This window comes from Ammospiza nelsoni, chromosome 2, assembly GCF_027579445.1.
Source record: "Ammospiza nelsoni isolate bAmmNel1 chromosome 2, bAmmNel1.pri, whole genome shotgun sequence".
Classification (NCBI taxonomy): Eukaryota; Metazoa; Chordata; class Aves; order Passeriformes; family Passerellidae; genus Ammospiza; species Ammospiza nelsoni.
In genome coordinates, this window is record NC_080634.1 from 88,749,820 (window position 1) to 88,763,975 (window position 14,156).

Below are 14,156 nucleotides of genomic sequence, written 5' to 3' on the forward strand. Positions count from 1 at the left end.
AGGTAATCCAGCCTACTAATGGGGTCTGAGAGCAGCTACTCAGTTGATGCTCTCTCCAGAACTTGTTTCTCATCCTGCCTCTTTCTTGGACCAGACTTCTTCACACTCTCAGATCCCAAAGCTCAGCTCAGCACTTCACTTTGGGGTAGATTTTGCTCTGTTGCTAGAAAAGATTTCTAGCAACAGAGCAAAAGCCAGGATAAGTCAGTGATCAAGGAGTGTCCAGCTGTGTCCACATAATTCAGCATCAAGAGCTGAACAACTGAGATCTTGTTTGGTTATTATTTTTGCCTTCTGGTTTCTTTTATTATTTCATACCAAGCATCAGGCACAGACGTAAGCACTAATCATTTTAAAATTATATGCTGAGTTCAGGCATAAACCCCATCACTTCCCAAACTATACCTGAACATTCCTCATCTCTTTGTTGTCCAACAAGCTTTCATGGCTGACACATGCCAGACCAGGCACCATTTTGTAATTGGTCTAAGCTCAGGAACCTTAGTCAGTCATGTCCTGACATACCTCATCCATCTGTGGTAAGCAATTAATCACATAAAACTTGCATTTCTTCTGCATATTGAGAATCATTAGCATCTCATCAATCAGCCATATCACTACTAGATTGCTGTTGACAAAGTTATCTTTCTGCTTTTCAAGTCTGTACAGCTGACATTTATTTGAGCTGGTGTTCTCTGTATTGTGACACTTGTAGCTTGCTGTCCCAGGTCTTATATCATGGGCAATTCATTAATTTAACCTGCATGGCAAAATCATTAAACTCTACAACAGAAGAGTAATTTGTTCCTCACTACTCAAACGAGATGAATTTCCCATTTCTTAAAGAACTTCTGGGTTTCAGCAAAAAATAAAATTTTTGGGTTTGTTAATCTCAAAGTAATATGCAGGATGGAAGTGTAACCAAGACGACTGTTCAGTAAAAGATTCAATGTTCATTCAAGACAAAATATACAGAAACAAGAAAAGTTTCCATGGAAGTAAAGACTTGAAGAGAAAATCTGTAAGATTACTATTTTCAAAATAAATCTAAACTTACATTACGAACAGTCTCAACTTCCCTTGCTACCCATGTCCGTGGCAAGGGGGTTGGAACTAGATTATCTCTAGGGTCCCCTGCAACCCAGCCCATTCCCTGAGCCTGATTCTACCCAAGCCACACATTCCTGCAAATTCCTTGTATCAGCACTAGAGTATGTGTGGTCATGTTACAAGCCTGATGAAGGAAGAGGTCCCAGGAAGATTAACCTAGAAAAAAAAAAATCATCAGCTTAAAGTGACATGAAAGCAGAGACTCCAAGTAGGATTTGCACTCAGTTTGTAATGAGGCTTTTCACGTGTGGAACTGAGTAACCTCCACCAACGCACCGTGCTGGAATCCTGACAAGCCCACACGTTTCCACACAGCACACAGCTGCATCAGAGGTGATTTTATATTTCCACAGCTTATTCAACACAATTAGGGCTCAGTGATGATTCCTGCTAAGACACTTGTAAAAATACTGCTGGAACATTGGTTTCCTGAATTTCATGCAACTGGATGCAGGGGGAAAAAAAGGGGCACTTTCTAAAGCATTGTGGATTAAAAAAGTGATCAGTGTGAAGCAAGTCTCCTTTATGCTTCTCCTAGATCAATGGGCAGCTGTGCACATCTTAAGTTGATTGTGTTCTCAAGTGATCCTGTATGTTAGGACAGAACTGTATATCACCTGTTAGAAATCCAGAAAGGGCTCAAACAAACTTTCTGATTGACTTTATTAATAAAGAAATTATTCCACAGCACCTAGATCTTCTTTGAAAGGATACAGCAGTCAACATTAGAATTAAAATAATTTTATTTCAATGTACATGAACAGAAATAAAATATAATTTTTTAAACTTAAAGAGATATATTGCTGGGCTGGCCCAATCACAAGTGTTCTCTACTACAAGGCAGCAAGATTGGCTAGACCCATTTCACTGCTATTTGGACCAACTAGATTCAAAGTACCACCTCAAAAGGATCCTTCAGCACAAAGCAAACAATTTTTCTAAAAATGAAAAAAAAACCCCATCAATGGTTCACCTAGCCAGGAATTTTACATTGTGTCCAAGGAAGATCTCAAAAATTCTGTCCATCACTGAAGAACAGTACACAGTATGCGGCACTATATCTAAGCTTAACGATCAAGGTTTCTCCCAAATACTTTTCTCTATTCTACTCTCTTGTACAAAGCATCTGCTATAAAATCCACACATTGACAACCACAGAATGATACAAACCCATGAACAAGGCTCTTTTCAATATGCTTGTTGCTATGTGCTATTGCCTGCTGGATCAGCTCTGACATGCAGCATTCGTAGATGGTAAAAGGGCATTTCTCTTGGCCATCTATTTCAGAATTCACAGAAGTTATGACTGTTTTTACAACTTACAGTGCAATGCAGTTAATTTATTCAATGGCATGATATGGCACCATAAGAAAAGCAATTATTTGTTAAAATGCACAATTTCTTTACTAATAATTTTGTGATGCTTTACTGATAATGTAAGTAATAATAAATATAAAAAGACAACTGGAAGAGGAACTTATAAAGAACAATCTTTTTTAGAAGTGAATGTTACCTCCTTTAATAATGAAAAACAGAAAAAAAAAACTTGTTAGATTCAATGAAAACAACAGGAAGTAGTTCCTCACACAGCACAGTTAAACTGTGACCTCCTTGCCACATGATGTGGATGCCTGGATACTATGAGGATTTAAAGAGATTTTTCTTCTATTATTTTAAGCAGCAAACACTCTCAGATACGGTGTTCCCCAAGCCACAGATTACTTAAACTAGACTGTGGGGAAGCATTGCTATCTGGTCACCCTGTTTGCATTCTTCCTTGTGCATCTCCTTTTAGCCACTGAGACCGGATCCTGGGCCAGAGGGACCTTTGGTCTGACTTCATACAGCAGTTTCTAGGTTACTTCAAAACATTTCATAAACTTATACTTAAGACAAAGGGCTTAAGTTCATCACTTGCCACGTCATTTAGTTAGAAGGACTAAGATTTTCAAATTACAAATGACTTCCAAAAGAGGAAAAAAAATACTTAAGCTTTTTCCTGCTGTGACTCAGTTGTATAAAACTGTATAGAAAAATGAGAATTATGTGCAGATGTAATGAAAAGCAGTAAGCTTTATAAAAATCATTCTTAGAAATGTACCACGCATAAACAAAAGATGATTTACAAATATATTTAGCAGCTCTTCTAGTCATCATCAGAATCTGAATCATATATCTTTCCTCTGATGGTCTTCTTGTCCAGCTTTGTAAAGCTTGTTCCATATTTCTTTTGACTTTGAAAAGGTGGATCCATCAAGTTTCCACTACAGAAAAAGGGTAAGACAAGTTGATTAAAGCCATATTCATCCAGACAGTAAGCATCATGTCTCATGACCTGTTTCTACAGAAAAACACAGTCTAAGAGAACACAATGCCTACTTGTACCCTAAGCAGCACTGTGGTGTTGCTAGCATAGCACATCCTGGTGAAGATGGCCTGGATAACTGGAGTTAAGACAGGCGTGTGAAAGTAAACAGCACCTCTAAGTGGAGCTGTAAAATGAAAAGGCTTTTCCTGTAAACTGATCATGCTAAAGACGACAGTCTGTCAGAGCAAACTCTAAGTAGGGAATTACAGAGAGACTTTTCAAAACAGGTGAGGAAGCACCAGCACAAAAGAAGCTAAAATGTTGCTAACAAGGACTCTGGAGTCAGAACTGGGGTTTGCCAGAAGGCACCTTGTGCTATCCCTGCTATCTCTTCCCTGCAGGAACTCACACCTCAGAGTGCCCCCATGATCCTGCAGGGGCTCTCTCAGCAGCATGTGCATCCATGGGAATGGGCCTGTGCTCCCTGTTGGAAGCAGCAGGTTTCACATGAAACTGGAGCACCTACTTCTCTTCCAGCAGGGTTGTGCAAGGAGGGGAATCCCCTCTGGCTGCTCAGAAATGGGCGTGCCCGGCTTTTGCTCACATGACCTGTGAGGGGTTTGCATCCAAGTGAGTGAGTGAGCGAGCAATTACAACAGTTGCAACCTTCTGTGATTAGCTATAAAGGGATGTTCAGAAATTTGTAGTTCTTTACAAAATGTTAATACTCTTTTACTGATATTAATCCTAAATATACAGCCCACAGATTGCAACCTAATCACATATGTTAACATACCACTTGAATCCTGATTTTGGGCAAATAATTTGACCTGAACAGTTTTTCCCCTAAACAAAGTATACCCTTTTACCATCTGCTATCCTACAGGTTGAAGGAAAAGAACTATTTCTAAGCTCTCAGGAGGCCTATGCCCTTTTCAGGAACTCCAGAGAGAGGGACGTGGGAACTGTTTCAGAACAGTTTGGAAATGTGGCTTGTATTGCAAAGCCAGGGTCTGCCAAAAGGAACGAAGAACAAAATTCCCCCACTCCACAAGGAGCTAAGAACAAATTCACAGTACTAGTTGAGTCAAGTAGAAATAACATTATGCCATAAGCCAATGTATCAACATTTAGCAAATTCAGCAGTGCTTGATACAACTCCAGTGAAGGATTTTTCCCATAAAAGGCTGTTGCATCCAAGCTGTCTTTGCATATTTGCTTTTCACTGGACTGGGAAATACCAGTTGTTTTAAAATTGTAAGTTTCAGTCATTTCACCCGAAGTTCAACAGCTACCAAGTCAAATTGACTAGTAGTTTCTTTGGCTTTAAGATACAATACTTCTTGCCAAAAATTTACCTCATTAGACATTTAAATAAAGTCAGGTAATGATATTTAAAATTTAAAGTGCACTAAATACATTCAAAACAATAGAGCAAAATTAACCTAAAACAAGAGATGACATTTGAATCAAATTGGAAAGGAAAGCAGAATTTTGGTAAATAATTCTCTGGTAAAGTTAGGCTATTGTGGTGACAGATATTTTCTACTGCCTTTTGTTCTGTAGTCTTTAACAAGGTACTTATGATGATTATATTGTACTGTTACTCAGTTTATTTACACTTATTTGAATTATTTTCCATTTTCAGTACAGTTTGTTGAAGAAAAAAGTATATTCATATACTTTTGTATATGAATATTCATATTCATATACAGTTTGTTGAAGAAAAAAGTATGTAATACTGACTTAGATGCAGTTTAAGGATGACTTGCTGAGTTTTCTCTAAAGTGGACGAAAAATGCTCAGACTTCACTGCATTGCAACAGTGACATGAAGCATCTATAGATGCTATAGGGTTACATTAGATGCATGACACTGAAGCCACATCAGAGCATCACTGCTACACCATACACCTCATGAAAAGAACTGGGTTTATTTTTATTACTCTACAAAAAGGACAACTCAACACTCATTACAACATCTCAATCTCTTTGGCAAGTTATTATCTTCTCTCCCTTGATGGAGCACACAGATTAAGTAACTAGATTAAACTCTTAAATGTCTTTTTTAGCATACAACATAATGAAGTTACAACCTTTCAGATTCTCCTGTCTGCAAGTTCATTCTCTTTGTACTTAATCTGAAAACAAAAGAATCACAAAACACTTAATTACCTGTAATTAATTACATCTGCACAGCCTAATCTCCATTCTAAGGTTTCTGTAGTGAAGTCATCAGTGTTACCGAGGTCAGTAAAGCCCACGACGTAGTCCTGTGTTTTCCCATCTTTTATTAGTGCTAGAGTGGGAATTACTTTGATGCGCAGTCTCTCGCACAAGAAAGGAGATTTTTCAGCATTTAATTTCAAGAATTTTGTCTCAATGTGCTTTTTTGCCAATACAGTCAAGTGTTTGTCCATTATTTGGCACCTGTGGAAAAATTAACCCAAAATATATAAAGTGTTAGAATGAATAAGCTGACGAATATGCATTTGAGAGGAAGTTTAAAAGGAGCAGTTTAAAGTTTAAAAGAACTAGCTCTATCATGTTAATACTTAGCATTACCTCTGTAATAGAGAATTTAGTTTCAAGACAAACTATGTTTCAGAGGTAGCTGGATTTAATGACTAATAGTGGAACAGCTTGGAGCACCTCTACTGTATAATTATACCATCCTTTTCTCTAATTTCTTCCTAATTACCTTCCGTACACCTGGAAGCCTCGCCCTCATTTCTGGAGGCCTGCACTTACTGGTGACATTTCTTTCTGTTCTTCCAGTTCAAGCTTCACTGCCTGTCAACTGGAAACATTTCTCTATAGAAGATTTCCTCAGAGAAATGTTACAGTGTTCTGGAGTTTTGCAGTCACTACCTTCACAGCTGAGATGCAGTAACTCAGAGTAAGTAAAAAAAAGTGATTTGCATGGACTGCTTTGCACATTAGTGCTAAAGGCAAAAATACTTGGCTTCTGTTGCCATGGAATAGGAGTGAGCATACAACTACTGTTTCTCAGCCATGGGGCAGGGATGTGAACTGCCCAAAATACTTGTCAGACCACAGAGATGCATGGACTCATCACCTGCAATCTCAGCTTCCTGGATTGCCTTCTCTAAGCAGTTTGGTTTAGCTGCATGAACTCTGTGATGTGACTGTCCTTAAACTTGAGAGGAGAGCTGAACAGATCAAAAAAGCTGGACTGGACAAAGATGAAAGCAACTTGATAAGGTGGCTGGTAAACCCAACACATGAGCTTCAACCTGTTTGTCAGCATGACACACTTTACAAAGCACTTTCTCAGAAGTTCCTTCTCCTGTCTGAGCCTACAGACTTTGCTGATTCAAGAAACAAGAACCCAAACCTGTCATAAGCTGCTTCATCTTCAGTGACAGCCTTTCACTCTCTTGAGTAAAAGCTAGCCAAATACAACTGCTTTAAAGACTTATGAAATGTAGGACATGATGGATACCTCACTGCAAAATCCAGCCTTGACCTCTTGCAATTTCTCACATGGAGGCTGTTTCAGTTTATATTCTATACGCTAGGGAGAACATAACACCTTTGGGGAAAAAAAAAACCCCAAAGAACCAAAACCAGGACAAAATGGCTCCTCCTTCAATAAACTACTCTACTTTGCTACTGCATTTTAACAGAACACATTGAGAGACCCAGTGAGAAACAGCCTACAACCCAGAACTTCCAAAATTCTTCCAAGGAAGTGGACATCTTCGTTTGGGTTCCTATTCTGAGTCACCACATATTCTCAGATCTTGGTGTCTCACACTCTAAAAAAAGTGACAGAATCACAAAGGCACAGGCACAAAGGGAAAGCAGCTGCAACTGATCCTTTCAAAGTAAAAGGTTAAATTCTCAAGATGCCTAGACAAGATTTAGGGCATTTTTTCCTGTTTGCCAGAACCACCCAGATCTGGACTAACCAAAGCCATCTTTTTGAAAGGCTGCTCTTGTATGCTCTACATTTACAGACCCAACTGCCTCAAACTAAATCAATAATGAAACACAGCAGTCTCTCAAATACTGTCAAAGAGGTTAAACATCTATGATCTAATCAACTATGTAGCAGAATATGAATTGTTATCCAATCATGTTCAGATTAACTGTAGTGGAAAAATACATTTTAAAAATCAAATGTCTTGAAAAGTGACTGAGATTTATAATGAAGCAAAGTGAATACTTCTAAAAATGCTTGTTCATGAGTGGGATTTGAAAGAACAAAAAACACATCTGTTTTTGTAGACATCTTTAAACAAAAGTTTCTTCAGCACAGCTTATTTACTATACCTGAATGTTGTATCTCTATAGAAATGGCAAACCACATTTTTACTTTCTTTGACTTCTTGGAAAAAGTCTCTCTCACTTGGGATTTCTCTGTATTCTCCATGTCCTTTTGAAAGCCACTCCTTGAAAAACATAAAAGCAAATAATTAGTATGGAGGTTGTTAGTCTATCTGTTGTGCAAACTCTACAGCTTTTAGAAAATGGAAGAGGGGGCCTGCAGGGAAAACCCATTTCATACAGTAGTGGAGAAACAAATTACTTCCTCCTCTTTAGTTGTATTTTAAAAATACACAGATAAGTCCACCTTACTTACTTGTAAACACAAATCTTGTACAGAGCTACATAAAATTCTGCAATGCAGCCTCTTAGTAAGACAAGAGTAGTTCAAAGAATACAACAAAAACTCTTGGCATTTGAAAATTTTTATGTACGCTCAAAGAACTTGTCTAAACTTAGTCAAGTAATTACATGAATTAAATACATTTTTAAATTTTTTTTACTCTATGAAAAAAATCTGTGAGAGAAAAAGCCTACTAACTCATCTGCAATAAATGATGTTTACCTATCAAATATACACTGAAGGGATCTTAACATGAACCAGGCTCACAGAAAATCATGCAGAAAACACATGTGCACCATCAGTCATAACACTGATAGAGAAACAGAATGTCACAAGCTAAAATTTAGAGGTAACTTCAAAAACTGTCTGATTAAGTGTGCAAACACAGTTTCCAAAGAGCTAATCTTCCACATTTTCAACAAACACACTTAAAGGAAAAACCCCACAACCTCTACATTACTAAAAGGTAATTGCAGTGTATTTAAACAAGTACAGACTAATCTACATGATTAGAAGTAGTGCAGTATGACAAAAAGTGACAAAAACTTTAACTTTCCAGTGGGGGAAAAATTTAGATAAATCACTGTTCTTAATCTTGCAGTTTTGTCTTAGGAAGGTGACAGAAAAAAAAGGTTTCCAAGCAAACCAAACATATCCTGTAAGCTAAATTAGGATAGAACAAAGACTCTCCTGAATACTGTATACATTAAAAATTCATGGAAGTATGAGCATATGAAGAAGTCACCATGATGCAAATCAAGAACTCAGTTATCCCTCAACAGTGATTATGCATTAATTCCTCTCTCCACAGATTTATTGTGGAATAGTGTGACAGCACACTCCTTTTACTGAGCAGTATCCTACTCCACATTTGCACTTGAAAGTGTGTGAGAACAGCGACTTAAGCTCAAACACATGAAGTTTTTGCATGAGACCTATCACATGTTCACATCCAAGGACATCTAAGTGTCATGACTTCTGAAAAAGGAGAATGCTAGACTCAAATATAAACTGAACTTCTGAAGACAAGTGAATAGTGTGCCACTTTCTCTACTTCTGTGTTTACAGAACCAAAGCTGCTGGTGCTGCCTGTCCTGCAGCACCCCAGCCATGCCATGACATTTCACTGCATTCCCATTTCAAAGTCTGGCACCAGCTTTAAAGGACTCCATCACAGCCAGGCATCTCCTTTCAGCCAAGCTTCTCCCCCACCACAATCAATTTCTTGTTTAGGTTAGCTCAGATGGAATAAGCTGAGAAACCTACAGCTTCCTTACTTGTAATTCAGGTCTCACACCATATGTTACCAAAATTATGGTGTAAGCTATTGCTCAAAAAGAGCTCTCAGGGAGCATAAAGACCTCGTTTGACATGAGGTGTCAGGTCCCAAGGGAGTATTTCCTTCCTGTAGGAGGAAATGAGCAGTCACACAAAGCCAACATTTCATTGGCTCAAAAGGAGTCTGACAAATGATTCCAGCCTAGGAACAAGGAAAAATGCCATTTCACCCTTCTACAAAATACCTTAACAAGGGGGCACATATCACATGCTGTAAGTAAAAATCCAGAAGCTTCAGAAGAAGACACTTCAGAAAGAGCCTAAAGCCTTATGGTTAGGTTGGCTACAGGACTTATGCTTCTAGATAGCAATTTTCAGTGAACAGGGACACACTCAAATCTCTGTATGAAACTCCTTATCCTATCCTTACTGTAACAACCACAGAGGTGCTTCTCTCCTTCTGTTAAAAAACACAAAGCATGCACACATGGACAGACACTTACTTTCCTGGATAATTTAAAATTAATAAACACAGAAGGGAGAGAAAGGGAAAAATCCACAAAACCAACCAAACAACCCCAAAACACTTAGTTCACATATACAATTTCCAAAAATTCTGTTACACTCTACACATCAAGAGTCTATACTACAGAAATTACTTGTTTCTGCTGCTGGCTCTTTTTTAGGGCCTCAAGCCTCCTCTGTTTAAGGCGTTCCAATTCATCTTCATCCATCTGGTCCAGCTTCTGTAGTTCAGCATCCAGATGTTCTTCCACAACCTTGGCTGACTGAAGTATTTCATTCTCCAGAACTTTTTGCAGGATATCCACAGAGGTATCAGCAGCCATCTTTAGCTGGAAAGTGGTCTCTTCAGAGCTGTGGAAACAGCGATAAAAGGAATTAACATACAAGGAATTTACACAAACACTTAATTTAAACTCTGATCGCTCTTTGCTTGCAGTTCACACCACAAAAAACCAAAGTTCTCTGCTATTTGAACACAGGAGTAGTTAGCAGATAGTTCTTTTCTTTATTGCAACCCATTTTGAAGAATACTTTCATGATGAACACAGATGGCAAAGATATAAATTAAGTCCTATTATTTCAGCCCCAAAGGCAGCTACTGAAAGTGCACAGGAACCTAAAACTGGTTGTTAATATAAAGAAGAAAAATTCATCAGTTCCAAAAGGACACCCATCCTGAGCCAGATGTGCCTACTTTAATAAATATTCTGAAATAAGATGATTCAGTTGGAGAGCTCCAAGCTGCTGGGAGGAGGTAAAGGATGCCTCAGAACAAGTCTAAGCAACACTCAGTATGTAAGTTTGTACCAGTAGTTCAAATGCAATTACTTTAAGCCCCTCAGGCACATTAACATATATAAATCTGAATTAACACTCCTCTCCTCAGCTACAAGAAAGACAAGGTGCTCAACAGCAAATGCTCTAGGCCAATACACTGCTTTAATTAGTTCCAGAAAATTGCTATTGCAAACAGCAACTTATAGCAGCCAGCAAGAGGATTTAAAAGCCACTACCTAATTGCTGTGTGAAGAAACACAGCCAAATAATTTTCTGTAAAGTTCTCCCTGCCCAAACACATCAAAAGACACAGAACACTAATCAGAGTGCATGAAGACTTGTGACAACACAATCGACTCTTCTCCCCAATAAACTTACAGTGCAGAAAATTATCAGTGCAGTGACTGACAGTCCTGAAACAGTGACAGTGCACAGTCACCCTACTGAGACTCTCAACCTGCTGACCACGGACCTGAGGTGCCGAATTTGCGTTCCAGAGTACTCTTGGCTGTATTTCAAAGCAGGCGGTCTGCCAGCGTCACTGGCTCTGGGAACACCGTGCCCACACAGGCCAGAGAAACGCTTTAGGCACGGACGGGAGAAGCTCGCAGATGAGGGCAGCAGCGCCCGGCCCGCTGCCACGCGTGTCACCGCCACGCTCGCTCTGCCTCCCTCTCCCAAAGCTGCTGCCCACAAAGTCTGTCTGTCCCCCACCCTTTCCTATGTTTCCAGAGGCAATGTGACCTGCCGGCGGCGATCAAAGGCCAGCAGGTCTCCAGGCACGGAGAGACCTGGGGCCAGCTGGGGCGAAGGGAGGCTGCTCCTCCAAGCAATCAGCAGGAAAAGCAGCACTGACCCCTGCCAGCCCCCACTGCAAGCCGAGCTGCCCAGCGCTCTCCCGGCTCCCAAGCCGCGGAACCCGCGTGCCAAGAGGCTTTCCCCACGCAGCCGGGAGCCTCGGCGGTGCCGGCGGGGACGCGGTTCCGCCGCTCGGCCGGGAAGCGGCGCCGGGGTCCCGGACGAGAGGGGCGGCTCACGGCGGGGACACTGCGCAGGCGCCGCGCGCCTTCCTCCGCGGGCTCGCTACATACAGCGCCACAGGCAATGCACGCACCCGGCTCAGGAGGACTCTCCAGGGGCGGGGCGCCGCCCGCCCTGCCCCGGGCTCGGTGCTGGCGGTGTCGCCGCCCGCGGCCGCAACCCCGACCCGCTCCCGGCACCCGCCGCTCACCCTCCGCTTCCTCGCGCGCGCCGGCCGCGCCCCTCCGCCGCTATCGCGAGAGTCAGCGCGGGGCGCACGGCGCGCGCGTGGAACTCCCCCCGACGCGCTGATTGGCCGCCAAAGCGGGCACGCGCACCCGCGGAACTGCCCCCGACGCGCTGACTGGCCGCGGGCCCGCGCCCAGTTGGCGCGCGTGGGCCCCGTGCCGGGTACGTGCGAATGTGTGTGTGCGTGCGTGCGTATGTGTGTGTGTGTGTGTGTGTGTGTGTGTGTGTGTGTGTGTGTGTGTGTGTGTGTGTGTGTGTGTGTGTGTGTGTGTGTGTGTGTGCGTGTGTGTGTGTGTGTGTGTGTGCGTGTGTGTGTGTGTGTGTGTGTGTAGGCCGCACCTGCGGGCGGGAGCCGCGGGCTGGGGGGGTCCCACCCTCCGCGCCGCCGCAGCTCCGCCCCGAGGTGTCCCCGCCTCCGCCAGCAGCACCCGCCTGCTGGGGCGCTGCGGTTCCTCTCCCGCCGTGCTTGCGAGGGGCAGGACTTGGCCGCGAGAGGCGGGGCAGCGCACGCCACCTGCCTCAAAGGCAGTTTCCCCTCGCGTAGGTGGCTCGGGTGGCTGCTGAGGGGCCGGTGGCAGCGCCCGCTGCAGCTCTGTGGGGGATTCCTGCTCGGGGGTGGGCGTGAGGCCCCGGCGGGCGTGTGGCGGTCGGGAGCGGCGGGGCCGGGCCCCGGAGCGATGGCGTGAGGTAAGTAACGCTGCGGGGGCTGCGCAGCTCCGGGAGGCTCACCGAGAACCGGGCTGTGCCGGCAGCCGCGGCTCGCCGTCTCTTTGCTTCTTCTGCAAGTGCGCTGGAAGATCCGCTCATACAAATAATGGAACATTAAAGCGTGGGTTTTTTTAGAAAAGAAAACAGCAGCAGCAATAACAACAACAAAACCCTCAAATCACCAATCCCCCGAAAAACCCAAAATGCAACACACGTGTTCTGCTTTCTTTTTTCTTGGAAATCTCGCTCCCCGGTACTGAAGTGCGAGGACGGGGAAGGTGCGGTGGGAAGATAAACTCGGCCTTATCTGCAGGAGCATGGGAGGGAGAGGCTGATAAGGAGCTACAGCTGTATAAAGGCAAAGGGAAGTAAGAAGTCAGGGTGTTAGGGAGCGAAGCAATATGGAGGTGGTGATCTTGAGGCTGAAAGGTGTAGAGAACAGTGAGCCTTGCTCTGTCGACCAAAGGAGTTACGGTGGCAGGGTGATGACAACAACAGAACACGTGTAGCTCTCAAAGCCTATTAAATAAATACATGAAATGATGTCTGTGCTGCCTGTGAGCGTTGTTATTTCTGCTCCATCCTGCTTTGCTCCGGAGGAAAGTGGCCACAAGAAGGTGAGGTCGCTCCTGAAGCCCCTCTGCCCCAATACGCAGTGCTTGCTGCCTCGCTTCCTCGCTGTCTCTGCGAACATCGGCCATCTCCTCCTGCCCCGCAGCAGTGGGACCCGGGCCCTCTCCTGTGAGAGAGCGCAGCACCTGCTCCCTGGGCTCCTTGGAGGGGAGTGGGAGGGAAAGCATTGTACACTGAGGAAATCTGGCAGCGGGGAGGGAATTACCGTACTTTAAATGCCTGGAGGAAGCTCCATTAGGTGTCTGCCATAAACTCAGTGCTGCCTCCTAGCCCCCCTGCTAGGTAGAAGGCCAGTCACCTCAGGGGAGACGGTACACTGGTTACACTTCGCCTACGAGGTAGGCGGGGAGGTGCTGGGGGTGACGGACCGGCAGAGCCCCGGGAAGGGCTGCGGGACGTGTCCCGGGCATCTCCCGCACCAAAATGATTCCTTGGTCACTGTACTGCTGACTTGCTCCATGAAAACCTCCCCCTTAGCCTCTTCATTCTCCCACTTTGGCTGAGCTATCCCATTTGCCTCCAGGTAAAACTTTTCAAACGTGTTTATTTTGACTATCAGTCAGGTTTCATGGCCAAACGGGCCACAATCCTGCCCGGACGTCCTGGGGCCCCTGGAAAGGCAGGAGGGCTAGAGGGAAACTACAGACTGGGGACATCATTTAGACATTTCCCGCGGCTCCTGAGGACCAGGAGGGAAGCTACAAGATTCGGGGCGTCACTCAGACGTTTTCCGGGGGCTGCCCAACGTCCAAAGTGAGGCGAACAAGGCCGGTTTCTCGCGGCCGCTCGGCGTCCGGAGCGCCCTAGAGCAGCCGGGCCGGGCCCGTTCCCCCTCCGGCCGCCAGGGGGCGCTGGCGCGCGGAGGCTCGCGGGGCGGGGCTGGGGGCGGGGCAGGCGCGTGCGCGGCGCGCGG

The 14,156-nt window shown here is 44.0% G+C and overlaps 1 protein-coding gene across 5 annotated transcripts; it reads right to left on the reverse strand.

The window, feature by feature from the left end:
- Positions 1-1,835: 1,835 nt before the first annotated feature.
- On the reverse strand, positions 1,836-12,843 carry TXNDC9 (thioredoxin domain containing 9). Of its 5 annotated transcripts, none has more exons than XM_059493430.1 (5): positions 12,825-12,843; positions 9,991-10,207; positions 7,717-7,835; positions 5,593-5,847; positions 1,836-3,374 (listed from the first exon to the last, which is right to left on the reverse strand). In XM_059493430.1, exons 2-5 carry the CDS (start codon positions 10,177-10,179, stop codon positions 3,257-3,259), a joined length of 681 nt encoding a protein of 226 aa, XP_059349413.1. In that variant the 5' UTR covers positions 10,180-10,207; positions 12,825-12,843; the 3' UTR covers positions 1,836-3,256. The 5 variants fall into 5 exon arrangements, with proteins under 5 accessions (XP_059349413.1, XP_059349414.1, XP_059349411.1 ...); XM_059493431.1 differs by lacking the exon at positions 12,825-12,843 and adding an exon at positions 11,865-12,086; XM_059493428.1 differs by lacking the exon at positions 12,825-12,843 and adding an exon at positions 11,748-11,877.
- Between the last annotated feature and the right edge of the window lie 1,313 nt (positions 12,844-14,156).